This window comes from Entelurus aequoreus, linkage group LG11, assembly GCF_033978785.1.
Source record: "Entelurus aequoreus isolate RoL-2023_Sb linkage group LG11, RoL_Eaeq_v1.1, whole genome shotgun sequence".
NCBI classification, from domain to species: domain Eukaryota; kingdom Metazoa; phylum Chordata; class Actinopteri; order Syngnathiformes; family Syngnathidae; genus Entelurus; species Entelurus aequoreus.
In genome coordinates, this window is record NC_084741.1 from 11,378,115 (window position 1) to 11,400,614 (window position 22,500).

The 22,500-nt window shown below is 42.3% G+C and overlaps 3 protein-coding genes across 5 annotated transcripts in view; 2 read left to right on the plus strand and 1 right to left on the minus strand.

Moving 5' to 3' along the window:
* sphk2 (sphingosine kinase 2) overlaps window positions 1-13,192 on the plus strand; it is a 41,878-nt gene extending 28,686 nt beyond the window's left edge. For both annotated transcript variants that reach the window (XM_062062480.1, XM_062062479.1), the window contains 5 exons: window positions 229-323; window positions 397-512; window positions 2,299-2,523; window positions 6,157-7,591; window positions 11,339-13,192. In XM_062062480.1, coding sequence (XP_061918464.1) covers window positions 229-323; window positions 397-512; window positions 2,299-2,523; window positions 6,157-7,591; window positions 11,339-11,401 — 1,934 coding nt within the window. In that variant the 3' untranslated portion in view covers window positions 11,402-13,192. The remainder of the gene's footprint in view (window positions 1-228; window positions 324-396; window positions 513-2,298; window positions 2,524-6,156; window positions 7,592-11,338) is intronic.
* prpf31 (PRP31 pre-mRNA processing factor 31 homolog (yeast)) overlaps window positions 1-22,500 on the minus strand; it is a 342,441-nt gene that overhangs the window by 6,045 nt on the left and 313,896 nt on the right. The gene's annotated exons all lie outside the window — the stretch shown is intronic.
* Window positions 12,613-22,500, plus strand: part of cyth2 (cytohesin 2) — a 48,204-nt gene continuing 38,316 nt past the window's right edge. The window contains exon 1 of the mRNA XM_062062491.1: window positions 12,613-12,745. Coding sequence (XP_061918475.1) covers window positions 12,697-12,745 — 49 coding nt within the window. The 5' untranslated portion in view covers window positions 12,613-12,696. The remainder of the gene's footprint in view (window positions 12,746-22,500) is intronic.

Sequence of the window (22,500 nt, forward strand, 5' to 3'; positions counted from 1 at the left end):
ATGTATGTATGTATGTATGTATGTATGTATGTATGTATGTATGTATATAGTTCGTTTCATTTTTTATTCAGACATTTTTAAACATTTTGACAGATAAAGAGAAGACATTCTTCAATATACATATACCGTAGTCTGATATATATATATATATATATATATATATATATATATATATATATATATAGTATGCATTTAATATTTCATGTCTATATATGTAATGTCCCACAGAGCGTCAGAACCATGCTCGAGAGCTGATCAGGGAGATATCTCTGCCAGAGTGGGACGGTGTGGTCATCATTTCTGGAGATGGACTCCTGCACGAGGTGACAAAGGCCTTTGATAAGGTGGGGTGAAAGGTCACGGTGTTAATGTGACGTCGTGCACTGACCCCTGCAGGTGATCAACGGGCTGATGGAGCGTGCAGACTGGGAACAAGCCATAAAAACACCTGTGGGCATTCTTCCCTGTGGATCTGGCAACGCACTGGCTGGTGCCATCAACCACAATGCGGGGTAGGAATGTATATGTGTGCATCCATCCATTTTATACCGCTTGTCCCTCTCGGGCTTGCGGGGGTGCCGGAGCCTATCCCAGCTGCTATTTTGCGGAAGGCGGGGTACAGCCTGGACAAGTAGCCCCCTCATGGCAGGGCCAATTATTTTTAAATGTGCTCAACATTTTCAAAAATGACTTCAACGGAAATCTTTTAACCAAGTTTTATTTAAAAAACATTACAAAAAAAATCAAAATGATTTGAAAGATGGATCATAAACCTTTATGATCCAATGCAAACAACCTTCCCTAGTCATAACTAGGGAAGGTTGTTTGCATTGGATCATAAACTTTGATCCAAGGCAAACTAGTCATGACTAGGGAATGTTGTTTGCATTGGATCATAAAAGTGTATGATCCAATGCAAACAACCTTCCCTAGTCACAGGGAAACGTCAAGTCATTTCAAAAGTCTGTGTGCTTTGTCGCCATCTGGTGGACAACATGGATAATTCCGTTATACGAACACTTGCCGTGCTTGGAACGAAACCAAGCGCAGCACCATGACTAGGGAAGGTTGTTTGCATTGGATCATACACTTTTATGATCCAATGCAAACAACCTTCCCTAGTCATAACTAGGAAGGTTGTTTGCATTGGATCATAAACTTTGATCCAATGCAAACTAGTCATGACTAGGGAAGGTTGTTTGCATTGGATCATAAACTTTGATCCAATGCAAACTAGTCATGACTAGGGAAGGTTGTTTGCATTGCATCATAAAAGCTTATGATCCAATGCAAACAACCTTCCCTAGTCATGACTAGGGAAGGTTGTTTGCATTGGATCATAAAAGTGTATGCATCATAAAAGTGTATGCATCATAAAAGCTTATGATCCAATGCAAACAACCTTCCCTAGTCATGACTAGGGAAGGTTGTTTGCATTGGATCATAAAAGTGTATGATCCAATGCAAACAACCTTCCCTAGTCACAGGGAAACTTCAAGTCATTTTAAAAGTCTGTGTGCTTTGTCGCCATCTGGTGGACAACATGGATAATTCTGTTATACGAACACTTGCCGTGCTTGGAACGAAACCAAGCGCAGCACCATGACTAGGGAAGGTTGTTTGCATTGGATCATACACTTTTATGATCCAATGCAAACAACCTTCCCTAGTCTTAACTAGGGAAGGTTGTTTGCATTGGATCATAAACTTTGATCCAATGCAAACTAGTCATGACTAGGGAAGGTTGTTTGCATTGGATCATAAAAGCTTATGATCCAATGCAAACAACCTTCCCTAGTCATGACTAGGGAAGGTTGTTTGCATTGGATCATAAAAGTGTATGATCCGATGCAAACAACCTTCCGTAGTCATGGTGCTGCGCTTGGTTTCGTTCCAAGCATGGCAAGTGTTCGTAGAACGGAATTATCCATGTTGTCCACCAGATGGCGACAAAGCACACATACTTTTGAAATGACTTGAAGTTTCCCTGTGGCTGCATTTGTACACTCCTGGTCTTTTGGGCAGCCAGACATGGCGCAGCTAATAAACTTTAAAAGCTGTAACCTTGTTTACATTTGGCATTATGAAACACGAGGAGTGACGGCGTGTCACTTGAAGAAAAAGGCGGGTGAGCACCAAACTGTGTTTATCAGGAAGTGGGAGTGGACCAGAGTGGAACCTTTTCTGCACAGCTATTAGTTCAAGTGGAATGTAGGGACTTTTTTAATGCAGCAGATGTAACAGCGTGTCAGTACAGCTAGTGAGTGTGCCAAACCCTCACCTTTGAACTCCTCCTAGGTACGACATGTGCCTGCGGGAGCCTCTGCTGCTGAACTGCTGCTTCCTGCTGTGTCGTGGCGGCGTGCGGCCCATGGACCTGGTCTCCGTGACAACCAGCCCCTCCTCCTCCTCGCCCTCCTCCAACAACAACAACAACAGCCGGGCGGCAGCGCCCAGAAGGGTCTTCTCTTTCTTGTCCGTGGCCTGGGGCTTCGTGTCGGATGTGGACATTGAAAGTGAGAGGTGAGTTTATCCTTTTTACTCACTTTGCTCATTTATTGTTTTGCCAACTCATTTCTTTAGTTTTGTGTACAAAAATAACAAACGCCAATTTATTACATTATTGTACATGTGGCCAAAACAAACAGTTTCCACTCCACTTCAACTTAAAGACAGCCTAAGCCCATTTCAGATTGTTAATAATAAATATGTTAGTGTTTGTTCTCTGTTTGACTCATTTCACTTGATCAAACCTTTTCTAACATTCCACACTACTAAATGATACAAGTATGTAGGATTCCTGCTGATATCGCATTTATTTATTATTATTACTTTTTTTTTTTTCTTTTTTTTAAAATTTATTTTATTTTATTTTTTTAATTATTACACCAATTAAAAAATATATTTATTTTGTTATTTTTTTTAAATGATCAATTTGTTTGTTCTTGTGGGTTTTTTTCATTTGTTTTTTTTTTCCGTTTTTTTTTTCATTTTGCTAACTAATTTTTTCAGCTCTTTGTAAATATTTTTTTGGCATCTAGGTGTGGTCAAACAAAGACATGATCACTCCATTTCAACTTATGTATGAAGGATTCCTGCTGATACAGCATTTATTATTATTACTGTTTTTTTATGTTATGTTTTGATTTTTTTGTTTATGCTAACTAATTGTTTTAGTTTTGTGTACAAAAATAAGAAACGCCGATTTAAGTCTTCAACTTAAAGACAGCATACGACCACTCCAGATTGTTAATAATAAAAATGTTAGTGTTTTTATAGCTACCATTGTTCTCTGTTTGACTCATTTCACTTGATCAAACCTTTTCCAACATTCCACACTACTAAATGATACAAGTATGTAGGATTCCTGCTGATATCGTATTTATTTATTATTATTACTCTTTTTTTATTTTATTAATTAGTTTTTTATTTGGATTTTTTCCTTACTAATTTTATTAGTTTTTGTGTACAAAAATAAGAAACGCCAATTTAATAAATTATTATTAGTTTATAAAAAGTAAAAAATAAATCAAATTTTTTTGTTCTTGTTTTTTTATTTTTTTATTTTTTATTTTTTTTTTGCTAACTAATTTGTTCAGCTTTTTGTTAAAAAAATTATTTTGTAAATATTTATTTTTGGCATCTAGGTGTGGCCAAACAAATAAATTCCCACTCCACTTCAACTTAAAGACAGCATGAGTTCATTCCAGATTGTTGATAATAAATATGTTAGTGTTTGTTCTCTGTTTGACTCATTTCACTTCATCAAACCTTTTCTAACATTCCACACTTCTAAATGATACAAGTATGTAGGATTCCTGCTGATATCGCATTTATTTATTATTATTACAGTTTATTTGATTTTGTATTCATTTTTATTTTCTTATTTTGTTTTTTAATTATTAATTGTATTAGATTCCGTGTACAAAAATAAGAAACACTAATTTGATAAACTATTATTGGGTTTTAAAAATGTATTTATTTATACATTTTTAAAATTCTTAAATTTGTTTGTTCTTGTGTTGTTTTTCCATTCTTTTAAATTTATTTTTCATTTTTTTCATTTTGCTAACTAATTTTTTCAGCTTTTTGTTAAAAAATATTTTTGTAAATATTTTAATATATTTGGCTACTAAATGATACAAGTATGTAGGATTCCTGCTGATATTGTATTTATTTATTTATTATTATTACTCTTTTTTAATTTTATGTTTAGATTTTGTTGTTTATGCTAACTAATTGTTTTAGTTTTGTGTACAAAAATAAGAAACGCCAATTTAATACATTGTGACCACTACATGTGGCCAAAACAAACAGTTACCACTCCACTTCAAGTTAAAGACAACATAAGTCCATTCCAGATTGTTAATATAAATATGTTAGTGTTTGTTCTCTGTTTGACTCATTTCACTTGATCAAACATTTTCTAACATTCCACACTACTAAATGAAACAAGTATGTAGGATTCCTACTGATATCACATTTATTTATTATTATTACTGTTTTTTATTTTATTAATTTGTTTTTTATTTTTTTATTTTGATTTTTTTCCTTACTAATTTTATTAGTTTTCGTGCACAAAAATAAACACAAATGTAATAAATTATTATTATTGGGTTTTATGTTTGTTTTTGTTTTTTTTGTTCGTTTTTTTTTTTCATTTTATTTTTTTTTCATTGTGCTAACTAATTTTTTCAGCTTTTTGTTAAAAAAATAATTTTGTAAATATTTTGTTTGGACATCTAGGTGTGGCCAAACAAATAAATTCCCACTCCTTTTCAACTTAGAGTGAGCATTCCTCAACTTTCTCACTCTTTTTTGCCACTTGTGCCAGCTTTTTTGAAACATGTTGCAGGCATCAAATTCCAAATGAGCTAATATTTGCAAAAAAAAACATATGTACAGTACGTATATATGAATCTATGTATATGTATTTATGTACAGTATATGTGGCCAAAACAAACAGTTACCACTCCACTCACATTTAGAGGTATACCAAACTTCCAATAGCACTCCCCCCCCCCTCCCCCCGGATACAAATATAGAAGCCTTTTTTATTGTCTGGTACCCATATTGATCCGATACCATATCAGCAGGAATCCTACATACTTGTATCATTTAGTAGTGTGGAATGTTAGAAAAGGTTTGATCAAGTGAAATGAGTCAAACAGAGAACAAACACTAACATATTAATTCATCTTATTCATCTTGAATTGACTTATGCTGTCTTTAAGTTGAAGTGGAATGATAACTAGCTAGTTTTGGCCACAACTAGTGATCACAAACATTTGTTAAATCAGCGTTTTTATTTTTCTACGGCAAATAGAAAAAAATAGATAGGGTTAGCCGTAGATATATACGTTGTGAAATGAGTTTACGCAGAAATATTTAGTAAATATTTATTCACATACCTTAACTGTTTCCAAACAGTGTCTGTAACACGGCAGTAAAACGGCTGATCAAACAAAACAGAAGCCGTTGTCATGGACCCACTAGCTGCGCAAGCTAGCTCTCTAATCAGCTAAACAATACAAAAAGAATGCCATTGTAAGTTAATAACACTCGTAAACATGTTAGCATATTAGCTACTGCTAAAGACGCGAGCTTGATTACATTAGCACGTACAAGTATGCATGAAAACACTCCTACAGACATCACACATGGGACGCTTTAGTAAGTAAGAATTGTTTTAGTTATATTGTAAAACTCAAAAATGTTGCTTGGAGCGATGAATGAAGAATCCATACGAGTAGAAACGCTATGGGCGGCTAGAAGACGGAACTGCACTTCTGCTCCCGGTTCAAACCTTTAAACAGCACAAACAAACCTAGCACAAACTATAGTGTTTATTGAAAACTATTTCCTTTATTGCCGTCAGCGAAGAAAAATCCATAAATGAGCCGCATCGGGTTATAAGCCGTGCGGTTCAAAGCGTAGGAAAAAGTAGCCGTTTATAGCCTGGCATTTACGGTAAATAAAATTGATGCTAATCCACCAATTTGTTGTCTTTTGTCCAAGTAAGAACCGATAAAGAACCAAAGCGTTAGGCGCAATCGGAACCGGAAGAAACTCTCATCCTTAGTCCTCGCTCAGGCTTGAAGTCAGGGGTGTGGCCAAAACCAATCCAGACCTAAAGTTGCCTTTTTCTCACCGCAGGTACCGCGGCCTGGGCTCGGCTCGTTTCACTCTGGGGACCCTGGTGCGAATCGCCTCCCTGCGCTCCTACAAGGGTCGTCTGTCCTACCTCCCCCCCGCCACCGTGGCATCCTCGCCCGACGCCACGCCCCCGCCACCGAGGAGGCCCCTGTCCCGCAGCATCACCGAGGGCCTGGAGGGCTTCTGCAAAACTCCCATCCACCGCACCAGCTCCGACATGGGCATCAGCGAGCAGAGGAGTCTGCGGCGGGGCGAAGGAGAGCGGGAGAAGGAAGACCGGCAGCGAGAGCGAGAGCAGCGGCGGGAGCGAGCCCGGGGAGGCGGCACGGGCGTGGTGAGGGCCAGCAGCCTCATGGAGGACCGGGAGAAGGAGACTGAGATGGAAGAGGAGAGGCTGAGAGGGGAACGCAACATGGCTACCGGGGACGGAGCCTTGGCACAGATCGAAGATGAGGAGGGAGGAGCAGGGATGGGGGAGGGACTAGTGCCCACTGAAGAGACGGATGGCGAGGCAGAAGGTTGCTACACCTACCAAGACGGAGCCTGTGACGCCAAGCCAACCCTCAGAAAGAACTCGGCTCCTTCGAGCCAGATCGCCAACACACTGTTCAGTCAGCCGCTCGCACAGGAAGCAGACGCCGGCGCCTCGTATGGGGCGGAGGACATGGACTTGAACGGGAGCTACGCCTACCCTCTGGACGGGACCCGCGAGCGAGCCCTCACCATCTCCTCCCCCTTCCGTCACTCCCCTTTCTCCTACAAGCCGAGAACTGTGGACCACAACAAGAACTCCTCTCGGCCACGCCCCCTGTCGCTCATGCAGCACTCCCACTCCAACTCCCTGCCCCCGAAACTCCCTTCCCTCTCCCTCTCCCTCTCGCCCACGCCGCCGTCGTCGCCTTCCTGCGCGTCCCCGCGCTCCTCGTCCTACCTCGCCCCGCGCCCGAACACGCCGGGGTCCGCCTCGCCGTCGCCCTCGCTGCGCACGCAGTCCTCCACGTTCAACTTCGACATGGCCGAGCCGAACGGCCCCTTCAAGAACCGTCCTTACGTGCCGCTGCCTTCCAACCTGCCCAGGGATGAGCTGCTTCCCCCGCTCGACCAGCCCCTTCCCACACGGGACTGGGTCACCATCGAGGGGGACTTTGTCCTGGTCCTGGCCCTCTATCAGAGCCACCTGGGAGCCGACCTCCACGCCGCGCCCCAGGCCCGCTTTGACGACGGACTGATCCACCTGACCTTTGTGCGGGCGGGCATATCCAGAGCCACCTTACTCCGACTGTTCTTCGCCATGGAGCGAGGAACCCACCACTCTGTCAGCTCGCCGTATGTGAGCCACATCAGCTGTCGGGCCTTCAGGCTGCAGCCCTTGTCCACGCGAGGGACCCTGACTGTGGATGGAGAACTGGTGCCTTACGGGCCGCTGCAGGCGCAGGTCAGCAACGTCTTATTGTTCCCAAACCACCTCAGAACACACTGGGCTCTCCAAGTACCAAGGTTCAAATACGGTAGCGTAGCAGGCCGAAATAGTCATTAAAACAAGTGGTTTGAACAGTAACACCGTGTTGGAATGTAGGAACATAAAAATCAAAGGTTTTTCTGTGAGTCGTCACAAGGTTTTCAAACACTGTTGCTGGCCCGTTCCTCCATGCAGATCTCCTCTAGAGCAGTGATGTTTTGGGGCTGTCGCTGGGCAACACGGACGTTCAACTCCCTCCAAAGATGTTCTATGGGGTTGAGATCTGGAGCCTGGCTAGGCCACTCCAGGACCTTGAAATGCTTGGTCGTGTGTTTGGGATGATTGTCAGCCACCTTTCATCTTCAGAGCCCTTGCTGATGGAAGGAGGTTTTCACTCCACATCTAAGTCTTTCCTTGACACGGACCAGTCGTCCTGGTCCCTTGGCACAAAAACACGATGTTTCCACCCCCATGCTTCACATGTGTTCTTTGGGTGTTCCTTCTCCTTGACTATTTAGCTTTCATCTGACCATGTGACCTTCTCCCAATTCTCTTCTGGATCTTCCAAATTCTCTCTAGCAAACTTCAGACGGGCCTGGACACCTGGATGTGAGTCCCTGTGTTACTGATGCTAGCCTTTGGTCTCTGCAGGTCATTCACTAGGTCCCCCCCGTGGGATTCTGGGATTGTTGTGATCATTTTGAGGCCACGGGGTGAGATCTTGCTTGGAGCCCCAGGTGGAAGGAGATAATCAGTGGTCTTGTAGGTCTTCCATGGTCTAATAATTGCTCCCACAGTTGATTTCTTCCCACCACTATTGCAGATTGAGTCTTCCCAGCCTGGTGCAGGTCTACAATGTTGTTTCTGTCCTTTAACAGCTCTTTGGTCTTGGCCCTAGTGGACTTTGGAGTGTTTGAGGTAGTGGACAGGTGTCTGATACTGATCACCAGGCCAAACATTAATACAGCTAACCAGTGGAGGACAGAGGAGCCTTTTAAAGAAGAAGTTACGGATCAGACATCTTGTTTGTTTGTAGGTGACCAAAGACTTCTTTGACAGAGGAATTTACCAATTAATTCATTAAAAACCCACAATGTGACTTCCTGGATTATTTTCGCCCATTCTGTCTCTCATAGTTGACGTGTACTACTATGAACATTACATCATCTTTTTAAGTGGGACAACTTGCACAATTGGTGACTGACTATATACTTTTTTGCCCAGACTTGGCAGGCCCAAACACATTGTGAGGGTCTGCTGGGAGCATCTAGCAGAGTCTCCTGTCAGAGAGAGTTTCAATTCCCACCTCCAGAAGAACTTTGAACATGTCACGAGGGAAGTGCTGGACATTGAGCCCCAGTGGACCATGTTCCATACCTCTATTGTCAAGGCGCCCGATTGGAGCTGTGGCCGCAAGGTTGTTGGTGCCTGTTGTGGCGTTAATCCTAGAACCCGCTGGTGAGGGTTGCCGTCAAGCTGAAGAAAGAGTCCTATTGGGTCCTTTTGGCTCGTAGGACTCCGAAGGCAGCGGACAGGTACCGACAGGCCAAGCGGTGTGTGGCTTCAGCGGTCGCGGAGGCAAAAACTCGGACATGGGAGGAATTTGGGGAAGCCATGGAAAATGACTCCCGGGCGGTTCAAAGCGATTCTGGACCACCATCCGCCGCCTCAGGAAGGGGAAGCAGTGTACTGTCAACACCGTGTATGGTGAGGATGGTGTTCTGCTGACCTCTACTGCGGATGTTGTGGATCGGTGGAGGGAATACTTCGAAGACCTCTTCAATCCCACCAACACGTCTTCCTATGAGGAAGCAGTGCCTGGGGAATCTGTGGTAGACTCCTATTTCTGGGGCTGAGGTTGCCAAAGTAGTTAAAAAGGTGCTCAGTGGTTAGACCCCGGGGGTGGATGAGATCCGCCCGGAGTTTTTTAAGGTTCTGGATGCTTTAGTGCTGTCTTGGTTGACAAAACTCTGCAGCATCGCTTGGACATCGGGAGCGGTAACTCTGGATTGACAGACCGGGGTGGTGGTTCAATCATCAATCAATCAATCAATGTTTATTTATATAGCCCTAAATCACAAGTGTCTCAAAGGGCTGGTTCCTCTCTTTAAGAAGGGGGAACCGGAGGGTGTGTTCCAACTATCGTGGGATCACACTCCTCAGCCTTCCCGGTAAGGTCTATTCAGGTGTACTGGAGAGGAAGCTACGTCGGCTAGTTGAACCTTGGATTCAGGAGGAACAGTGTGGTTTTCGTCCTGGTCGTGGAACTGTAGTCCAGCTCTATACTCTCGACAGGGTTCTTGAGGGTGCATGGGAGTTTGCACAACCAGTCTACATGTGCTTTGTGGACTTGGAGAAGGCATTCGACCTGTAGGGAGTGCCCAGAGAGTATGGGGTATCGGACTGTCTGATTGTGGAGGTCCGCTCCCTGTATGATCAGTGCCAGAGCTTGGTCCGCATTGCCGGCAGTATGTGGGACCTGTTTCCAGTGAGGGTTGGACTCCGCCAAGGCTGCCCTTTGTCACCCATTCTGTTCATAACTTTTATGGACAGAATTTCTAGCCGCTGTCAGGGCGTTGAGTGGATCCTGTTTGGTGGCTGCAGGATTAGGTCTCTGCTTTTTGCAGATGATGTGGTCCTGATGGCTTCATCTGGCCAGGAAATTCAGCTCTCACTGGATCAGTTCGCAGCCGAGTGTGAAGCGACTGGGATGAGAATCAGCACCTCCAAGTCCGAGTCCATGGTTCTCGCCCAGAAAAGGGTGGAGTGCCATCTCCGGGTTGGGGAGGAGACCCTGCCCCAAGTGGAGAAGTTAACGTACCTGGGAGTCTTGTTCACAAGTGAGGGAAGAGTGGATGGTGAGATCGACAGGTGGATCAGTGCGGCGTCTTCAGTAATGCGGACGGTGTATCGATCCGTTGTGGTGAAGAAGGAGCTGAGCCGGAAGGCAAAGCTCTCAATTTAGCGGTCGATCTACGTTCCCATCCTCACCTATGGTCATGAGCTTTGGGTTATGACCTTAAGGACAAGATCACGGGTACAAGCGGCCCAAATGAGTTTCCTCCACTGGGGGGCGGGTCTCTCCCTTAGAGATAGGGTGAGAAGCTCTGCCATCCGGGGGGAGCTCAAAGTAAAGCCGCTGCTCCTCCACATGGAGAGGAGCCAGATGAGGTGGTTCGGGCATCTGGTCAGGATGCCACCCGAACGCCTCCCTAGGGAGGTGTTTAGGGCACGTCCGACTGGTAGGAGGCCACGGGGAAGACTCAGGACACGTTGGGAAGACTATGTCTCCCGGCTGGCCTGGGAACGCCTCGGGATCCCCCGGCAGGAGCTGGACGAAGTGGCTGGGGAGAGGGAAGTCCTGGCTTCTCCGCGACCCAACCTCGGATAAGCGGAAGAAGATGGATGGATGGATGGATGTGGTCAAGGTTTCTGTGGTTTATCCGTTATACAGTGCTCAATACCGAGGTCGAGCGGAATATACGTTAGGTCAGGAAAAAACACAAGGGGCTATTTCATCCCTACAAGCCTGTTTCGCAGGTTTCTGTGCTCTTCAGGGGATTTATGTGTATGTATACTTGTATACATACATAATATCAAATAAAATACAAATAGGAATAAACACATGCATTTTTAAAATGTACAAAATATTTCCATTGAATATATTTAAAAAAGTACTGGAGGGAGTGATCTGAAGTTTATATATGATGTTTTTCTTTGCAGGTTCACCCTTCCTTGGCCCGCCTCATCGTGGGCGACTCTGGCATGCAGATCACCAGGTTCTGACTGACAGCTGGGGAAGAAGGGAAGTTCTGGCTGACAGCTGGGGAAGAATTTCTGACTGACAGCTGGGGAAGAAGGGAAGTTCTGACTGACAGTTGGGGAAGAGGGGAAGTTCTGACTGACAGCTGGGGAAGAAGGGAAGTTCTGACTGACAGCTGGGGAAGAAGGGAAGTTCTGACTGTCAGGTGGGGAAGAAGTTCTGACTGTCAGCTGGGGAAGAAGTTCTGACTGACAGCTGGGGAAGAGGAGAAGTTCTGACTTTCAGCTGGGGAAGAAGTTCTGACTGACAGCTGGGGTCGAAGTTCTGACTGACAGCTGGGGAAGAAGGGAAGTTCTGACTGTCAGGTGGGGAAGAAGTTCTGACTGACAGCTGGGGAAGAAGTTCTGACTGACAGCTGGGGAAGAAGGGAAGTTCTGACTGTCAGGTGAGTGGGAGGTACTGACTGTCAACTAGGGAAGAAGTTCTGACTGTCGGCTGGGGAAGAAGTTCTGACTGACAGCTGGGGAAGAAGGGAAGTTCTGACTGTCAGGTGAGGGGGAGGTACTGACTGTCAACTAGGGAAGAAGTTCTGACTGTCGGCTGGGGAAGAAGTTCTGACTGACAGCTGGGGAAGAAGGGAAGTTCTGACTGTCAGGTGAGGGGGAGGTACTGACTGTCAACTAGAGAAGAAGTTCTGACTGTCAGCTGAGGAAGAAGTTCTGACTGACAGCTGGGGTAGAAGTTCTGACTGACTGCTGGGGAAGAAGGGAAGTTCTGACTGTCAGGTGGGGAAGAAGTTCTGACTGACAGCTGGGGAAGAAGGGAAGTTCTGACTGACAGCTGGGGTAGAAGTTCTGACTGACAGCTGGGGAAGAAGGGAAGTTCTGACTGTCAGGTGAGGGGGAGGTACTGACTGTCAACTAGGGAAGAAGTTCTGACTGTCAGCTGGGGAAGAAGTTCTGACTGTCGGCTGGGGAAGAAGGGAGTTTAAAAAAGGGAGGTTGAAGAAGGGCGGGACTTGAGCCAGCCAGGCCTGGTCGGAGCAGGAAGTGACAATGATTGCGCAAGACAAGCTCTACCACACGTGACGCCAATGAAAGGCAAGAGTGTATGCGCTCACACTCACCTTTGACCTTTGGCTAGGACACGCCCACCTTGACCAATCACACACTTTCACCTTCCTTCACTCTTTGCCCTTCTCCATCCAAACATCTTCTGCTGGCATGGAGGTGGAACAAAATGTCCTTTTTTTACAAAAAAATGTGTTTTTAAAAAATCGATTCTTGAAAACGATTCGATTCAGAATGGACTCAACTTGATGAAAAGGGATGGTCACGATGTGATGAAAGTTCCACAAGAGGAGACAGGTGAGAACTTTTAGTGAAATTGTACTGAGATGGCCTAAAATGTCTTAAAAAAAAAAAAAAAGAAAGATTCTTATAAAAAAAAAAAAAAGAAGATAAAATTCTTTTGTTCAATCGATTTTTGCAAATGATGAATGGATTTAGAATCAAGACGAGCAAGAATCACAATTTGGATGTGAGTCGATGTTCTTGAGAACTATTTGAAATGTGGACAGAACACTTTTACACTTTGCATCAGTCCATCTTAGGTGAGCAAAGTGTTTCTGGGTGTTGTTGATACATTCTTGTGCACCTCTGCAAGGTCACCAAACCATTCAATCTTATTCCTGCTTGACCATTTGATTCAGAATCCATTCCCCATTCAAACCCACTCTCACAATAATAATAATAATAATTACAATGAAATTGCATTGAGGTGGCCTAAAAATTGATTTAAAAATCATTATTTTTTACAAGAAAATCATGTTTTTTTTCGAACAGATTTTTGAAAATGACGACCCGATTTAAAATTGTGATGAGTAAGAATGGAAAGGATTTTTTTTGTGTAGGTTTCCTTTTTTTATTGGCGAATTGTGTGAGTCTGTCATGTTGGTGTCGCACAACTACTTGTTGGTGTCGCACAACTACATGTTGGTGTAGCACGACTACATGTTGGTGTCGCACAACTACATGTTGGTGTAGCACGACTACATGTTGGTGTCGCACAACTACATGTTGGTGTCGCACAACTACATGTTGGTGTCGTACAACTACATGTTGGTGTCGCACGACTACATGTTGGTGTCGCACAACTACATGTTGGTGTCGCACAACTACATGTTGGTGTCGTACAACTACATGTTGGTGTAGCACGACTACATGTTGGTGTCGCACAACTACATGTTGGTGTAGCACGACTACATGATGGTGTAGCACAACTACATGTTGGTGTCGCACAACTACATGTTGGTGTCGCACAACTACATGTTGGTGTCGTACAACTACATGTTGGTGTAGCACGACTACATGTTGGTGTCGCACAACTACATGTTGGTGTAGCACGACTACATGATGGTGTAGCACGACTACATGATGGTGTAGCACAACTACATGTTGGTGTAGCACAACTACATGTTGGTGTCGCACGACTACATGCTGGTGTCGCACGACTACATGTTGCTGTCGCACGACTACATGTTGCTGTCGCACCACTACATGTTGGTGTCGCACGACTACATGTTGGTGTCGCACAACTACATGTTGGTGTAGCACGACTACATGTTGGTGTAGCACGACTATATGTTGGTGTAGCACGACTACATGTTGGTGTAGCACGACTACATGTTGGTGTTGCACGACTACGTGGTGGTGTCGCACAACTACATGTTGGTGTCGCACGACTACATGTTGGTGTCGTACGACTACATGTTGGTGTCGTACGACTACATGTTGGTGTCGCACGACTACATGTTGGTGTCGCACGACTACATGTTGGTGTCGCACGACTACATGCTGGTGTCGCACGACTACATGTTAGTGTCGCACGACTACATGTTAGTGTCGCACGACTACATGTTGGTGTTGCACGACTACATGTTGGTGTTGCACAACTACATGTTGGTGTAGCACAACTACATGTTGGTGTCGCACGACTACATGTTGGTGTAGCACGACTACATTTTGGTGTCGCACCACTACATGTTGGTGTCGCACCACTACATGTTGGTGTCGCACAACTACATGTTGGTGTCGCACGACTACATGTTGGTGTCGCACCACTACATGTTGGTGTCGCACCACTACATGTTGGTGTCGCACCACTACATGTTGGTGTCGCACAACTACATGTTGGTGTCGCACGACTACATGTTGGTGTCGCACGACTACATGTTGGTGTAGCACGACTACATGTTGGTGTCGCACGACTACATGTTGGTGTCGCACGACTACATGTTGGTGTAGCACGACTACATGTTGGTGTCGCACAACTACATGTTGGTGTAGCACGACTACATGATGGTGTAGCACAACTACATGTTGGTGTAGCACGACTACATGTTGGTGTTGCACGACTACGTGTTGGTGTTGCACAACTACATGTTGGTGTTGCACAACTACATGTTGGTGTTGCACAACTACATGTTGGTGTTGCACAACTACATGTTGGTGTAGCACAACTACATGTTGGTGTCGCACGACTACATGTTGGTGTCGCACCACTACATGTTGGTGTCGCACCACTACATGTTGGTGTCGCACAACTACATGTTGGTGTCGCACGACTACATGTTGGTGTAGCACGACTACATGTTTGTGTCGCACGACTACATGTTGGTGTAGCACGACTACATGTTGGTGTAGCACGACTACATGTTGGTGTAGCACGACTATATGTTGGTGTAGCACGACTACATGTTGGTGTAGCACGACTACATGTTGGTGTCGCACGACTACATGTTGGTGTCGCACGACTACATGTTGGTGTGGCACGACTACATGTTGGTGTGGCACGACTACATGTTGGTGTGGCACGACTACATGTTGGTGTCGCACCACTACATGTTGGTGTCGCACCACTACATGTTGGTGTCGCACCACTACATGTTGGTGTCGCACCACTACATGTTGGTGTCGCACCACTACATGTTGGTGTCGCACGACTACATGTTGGTGTCGCACGACTACATGTTGGTGTAGCACGACTACATGTTGGTGTAGCACGACTACATGTTGGTGTCGCACGACTACATGTTGGTGTAGCACGACTACATGTTGGTGTAGCACGACTACATGTTGGTGTCGCACGACTACATGTTTGTGTCGCACGACTACATGTTGGTGTAGCACGACTACATGTTGGTGTAGCACGACTACATGTTGGTGTAGCACGACTACATGTTGGTGTAGCACGACTACATGTTGGTGTCGCACGACTACATGTTGGTGTCGCACGACTACATGTTGGTGTCGCACGACTACATGTTGGTGTCGCACAACTACATGTTGGTGTCGCATAACTACATGTTGGTGTCGCACAGCTACATGTTGGTGTAGCACAACTACATGTTGGTGTCGCACAACTACATGTTGGTGTCGCACAGCTACATGTTGGTGTAGCACAACTACATGTTGGTGTCGCACAACTACATGTTGGTGTCGCACAACTACATGTTGGTGTCGCACAACTACATGTTGGTGTCGCACAACTACATGTTGGTGTCGCACGACTACATGTTGGTGTAGCACAACTACATGTTGGTGTCGCACGACTACATGTTGGTGTCGCACAGTCCAAGTAAGGAGATAAATACACTCCAAATTCTACAAAAGCAGTGAAGTTGTCACGTTGTGTAAATGGTAAATAAAAAGAGAATACAACAAGTCCTTTTCAACTTATATTCAATTGAATAGACTGCAAAGACAAGATATTTCATGTTCACACTGTCAAACTTCGTTTTATTTGCAACATGTGCAGAATGTGGCTTGGCATCGTCTTACAGAAATAAGCAGGGGCGTCCATGATAACAACATATGTTGCTCCAAAAGCTGTACTGTATGTACCTTTCAGCATTAATGGTGCCTTCACAGATGTGTAAGTTACCCATGTCTTGGCCACTAATACACCCCCATACCATCACACATGCTGCCTTTTACACTTTCACCCTGGAACAGTCCGGATGGTTCTTTTCCTCTTTGATCCACAGTGTCCAAAAACAATTTGAAATGTGGACTCGTCAGACCACAGAACACTTTTCCACTTTGCATCAGTCCATCTTAGATGAGCTCGGGCCCAGCGGAGCGTCTCTGGGTGTTGTTGATAAATGGCTGTGGCTTTGCATAGTAGAGTTTTAACTTGCACTTAGAGATGTAGCGACCAACTGTAGTTACTGACAGTGGTTTTCTGAAGTGTTCCTGAGCCCATGTGGTGATATCCTTTACACACTGATGTGGCTTTTTGATGCAGTAGCGCCTGAGGGATCCAAGGTGTGTAATATCATGGCTTACGTGCAGTGATTTCTCCACATTCTCTCAACCTTTTGATGATATTTCGGAGCGTAGATGGTGAAATCCCTAAATTCCTTGCTTGAGAAATGTTCTTAAACAATTTGCTCAGGCATTTGTTGACAAAGTGGTGACCCTCGCCCCGTCCTTGTTTGTGAACGACTGAGCATTTCATGGAAGCTGCTTTTATACCCAATCATGGCACCCACCTGTTCCCAATTAGCCTGTTCACCTGTGGGATGTTCCAAATAAGTCTTTGATGAGCATTCCTCAACTTTATCACTATTTTTTGCCACTTGTGCCAGCTTTTTTTAAACATGTTCCAGGCATCACAGTCCAAATGAGCTAATATTTGCAAAAAAAAAACAAAGTTTCTCAGTGTGAACATGAAATATCTTGTCTTTGCAGTCTATTCAATTGAATATAAGTTGAAAAGGATTTGTTGTATTCTCTTTTTATTTACCGTTTACACAACGTGACAACTTCACAAGTGTTGGTTTGTACACACCAAATATAATCTGACAGTGAAGCAGATTGTAGTTGGAAATGTTTGCAAACTGTTTAGGATCAAGACTAAGGAGCACATGGACACTGGTAATACACTAGTAATACACTAGTAATACACCAGTAATACACTAGTAGTACATTAGTAGTACACTAGTAATACAGTAGTAATACACTAGTAGTACAGTAGTACTACACTAGTACTACACAAGTAGTAGTACACTAGTAGTAGAGTAGTAATACTGCACTTGTCAGTGCGGGTGCATTTGAGGCCATTTGAAGGATTGTGTGCAATGTTGAGAACACTAGTAAAGTGTGGAGAAGAGGAAGATGAAGATGTTATTGTCATGTGTTGTGTCCAAGCTCCGTGTTAGAACCTTCTATGTGGGCCAAGTCCAGGTTTACACTGCAGGCCAATCTGGACTCAATCTGAATCATCCAGCTGACTGGACTACAAGTGATCTTAATCACACTTTAGCCTAGACGTGCACAGGCCCCAGTGTGGCCCCAAGGTGGTGCCAGTGTGGCCCCAAGGTGGTGCCAGTGTGGCCCCAAGGTGGCGCCAGTGTGGCCCCAGTGTGGCCCCGGCGTCACTTGCATGCACAGTTCCATCAAGTGAAAACAAATGAAGTCAATGAACAAGGAAGTCACGAGTACTACTACTATTTTGCAAAATAAAAGCCGCCACGTCTTAAAAATGTGTGACTTTTTACATGAAAGTAATATAATGTATGAATGTAGGTATATATGTGTGTATATATATGTATGTATGTATGTATGTATATATCTATATGTATGTATATATATATATATATATATATATATATATATATATATGTATGTATGTATGTATGTATGTATGTATGTATGTATATGTGTATGTATGTATATACATATGTGTATGTATGTATATACATATGTGTATGTATGTATATACATGTGTGTGTATGTATGTACAGTATATATATACATACAGTATGTGTATGTATGTATATATACATGTGTATGTATTAGGGATGTCCGATAATATCGGCCTGCAGATATTATCGGCCGATAAATGCGTTAAAATGTAATATCGGAAATTACCGGTATGGTTTTTTTTAATTATCTGTATCGTTTTTTATTTATTTTTTTATTTTTATTTTTTTATTAAATCAACATAAAAAACACAAGATACACTTACAATTAGTGCACCAACCCAAAAAACCTCCCTCCCCCCATTTCTTTCTGTTATCAATATTCTGGTTCCTACATTATATATCAATATATATTAATACAGTCTGCAAGGGATACAGTCCGTAAGCACACATGATTGTGCGTGCTGCTGGTCCACTAATAGTACTAACCTTTAACAGTTAATTTTACTCATTTTCATTCATTACTAGTTTCTATGTAACTGTTTTTATATTGTTTTACTTTCTTTTTTATTCAAGAAAATGTTTTTAATTTAGTTATCTTATTTTATTATTTTTTTTAAAAAGTACCTTATCTTCACCATACCTGGTTGTCCAAATTAGGCATAATAATGTGTTAATTCCACGACTGCATATATCGGTTGATATCGGTATCGGTAATTAAAGAGTTGGACAATATCGGAATATCGGATATGGGCAAAAAGCCATTATCGGAAATCCCTAGTATGTATGTATATATACTGTCAGAGTCTGTAGGTGACGAACCCCAAGATGCAGAGACAGCAGGCATTGAATGGGAAAACATGATTTAATTCAGCTCTATAGCAAAAAAACAAACAAAAGGGAACAAACAAAAGGCGCGCACAAGGCGGAGAACAAACTAAGCTATAAACTAAAATAGCACAAAGCTAACTGTGGACGATAACCAAAAACACTTACTGTGACACGAAGGAACTATGACTAAAGCGGAGTAGACAAAAGTAGACGGAGCTACAACGACAAATAGGTAGAAGACAAGTGACAAGTCTAGTAATGACAATGATCCAGCAGTGACTGGAGGGCAGGACAGGTTTAAATAGGCAGCTGGCTGACTGGCACCAGGTGTGGCCACGTGCCAATCAGCCACAGCTGAGGGGACAAAGCACTTAGGGAGACAATCAGGAAATGAAGACAAAATAAAAGCACTGACAGGAACTAAAGACAGGAAACTAAGACAAACGCAGAAGAAAACTAAAACTTGATCAAACTGTCAGGGACAACCCTGATATATACATGTGTATGTATGTATATACATACTGTATATACATATGTATGTTTATACATATATGTATGTATATATACATACATATATGTATATATACACATGCATATATACATATACACATATATATATGTGTATATGTATGTTTGTATATGTGTGTGTATATATATATATGTGTGTATATATGTATGTGTATATATACGTGTGTGTGTATATATTTATATACACATTCATACATACATATACACACATACACATACACACATACTGTATATATATGTATATATAATACAGTATATATGTATATACATATGTATACATGTGTGTATATGTATGTCTCTATATTTTTACATATGTATACATATATATATATATATGTATGTATATATATGTATATATATATATATATATATATATATATATATATATATATATATATATATATATATATATATATATATATATATATATATATATATATATATATATATATATATATATATACATATATATATATATATATATATATACACATATATATATATATATATTAGGGATGTCCAATAATATCGGCCGATAAATGCGTTAAAATGTAATATCGGAAATGATCGGTATCGTTTTTTTTATTATCGGTATCGGTTTTTTTTGTTTTTTTTAATTAAATCAACATAAAAAACACTTACAATTAATGCACCAACCCAAAAAACCTCCCTCCTCATTCACACAAAAGGGTTGTTTCTTTCTGTTATTAATATTCTGGTTCCTACATTATATATCAATATATATCAATACAGTCTGCAAGGGATACAGTCCGTAAGCACACATGATTGTGCGTGCTGCTGGTCCACTAATAGTACTAACCTTTAACAGTTAATTTTACTCATTTTCATTAATTACTAGTTTCTATGTAACTGTTTTTATATTGTTTTACTTTCTTTTTTATTCAAGAAAATGTTTTTAATTTATCTTATTTTATTTTATAATATTTTTTTAAAAGTACCTTATCTTCACCATACCTGGTTGTCCAAATTAGACATAATAATGTGTTAATTTGCACGACTGTATATATCGGTTGATATCGGTATCGGTTGATATCGGTATCGGTAATTAAAGAGTTGGACAATATCGGAATATCGGATATCGGCAAAAAGCCATTATCGGACATCCCTAATATATATATATATATATATATATATATATATATATATATATATATATATATATATATATATATATATATATATATATATATATATATATATATATATATATATATTTGTGTGTGTGTACGGTATGTATATATAGACACAAACATTTTTTAATGACTTTTAAAAAAGGTTTCAGCAGTATCAACAACCTGATTGTGACCACACCCACCACACACCTAAATAACCTAAATAAACGACTCCGCCCCTAAAATGTAGACCTTAAGAAGCCTTTTGGATCAAAACTTACATATGTGTAAAAATATTGGGCAGTTTTAAAGAGTCAGGCCTGCGTGTCATTGACTTGAGAGTGTGAATCTTTGGCCACCTCACCATTTAAAACAGATTCTCGCCATGTATTTATTATGTGCTACAAAAATTATTATTATTATTATTATGATGTGGTATAACAATTGTAATGAAAGTTGTTCAGAAGTGCTTGTTAAAGGCCTACTGAAATAGCAGATCCATTCTATGTGTCATACTTGATCATTTCGCGATATTGCCATATTTTTGCTGAAAGGATTTAGTAGAGAAAATCGACGATAAAGTTCGCAACTTTTGCTCGCTGATTAAAAAAAAGCCTTGCCTGTACCGGAAGTAGCGTGACGTCACAGGAGCTAGTATTCCTCACAATTCCCCATTGTTTACAATGGAGCGAGAGAGATTCGGACCGAGAAAGCGATGATTACCCCATTAATTTGAGCGAGGATGAAAGATTCGTAGATGAGGAACGTTACAGTGAAGGACTAGAGAGGCAGTGATGGACGTATCTTTTTTCGCTCTGACCGTAACTTAGGTACAAGCTGGCTCATTGGATTCCACACTCTCCTTTTTCTATTGTAGATCACGGATTTGTATTTTAAACCACCTCGGATACTATATCCTCTTGAAAATGAGAGTCGAGAACGCGAAATGGACATTCAGTGCCTTCTTTTCTCCACGACAATACATCGGCGAAATGCTTTAGCTACGAGCTAACGTGATAGCTTCGTGCTTTAACTGCATATAGAAACAAAAAAAAATAAACCCCTGACTGGAAGGATAGATAGAAAATCAACAATACTATTAAACCGTGGACATGTAAATATACGGTTAATGCTTTCCAGGCTGGCGAAGGTTAACAATGCTGTGCTAACGACGCCATTGAAGCTAACTTAGCAACCGGACCGCACAGAGCTATGCTAAAAACATTAGCTCTCCACCTACGCCAGCCAGCCCTCATCTCACCTGCGTTCCAGCGATCGGCAGAAGGACGAAGGACTTTACCCGATGCGTTTGGCGGCCCGGAGACGTAGGAAGTCAAGGTGAGGTCGGCGGCTAGCGCTCCAACAAAGTCCTCCTGGTTGTGTTGCTGTAGTCCGCTGCTAATACACCGATCCCACCTACAACTGTCTTCTTTGCAGCCTTCATTGTTCATTAAACAAATTGCAAAAGATGTCCAGAATACTGTGGAATTATGAAATGAAAACAGAGCTTTTTGTATAGGATTCTACGGGTACCATAACTTCCGTTACACTGACTTCGTCACGCGCATACGTCATCATACCGCGACGTTTCAGCCGGATATTTCCCGGGAAATTTAAAATGTCACTTTATAAGTTAACCCGGCCGTATTGGCATGTGTTGCAATGTTAAGATTTCATCATTGATATATAAACTATCAGACTGCGTGGTCGCTAGTAGTGGCTTTCAGTAGGCCTTTAAAGCTCCTTCTGCTTGCATGGACATGGCCTATAAACCTCATTTCATTTACAATCGGGATGAATACAAATGCATTTTTTTGTGCAACTCTACACCTAAATGGGGAGACTCCACCCCTAAAATGTTTACCTGGAGAAACCTTTTGGATGACCGATGAAGACGTTGACCCTTGGAGATGAATCAGTGGGG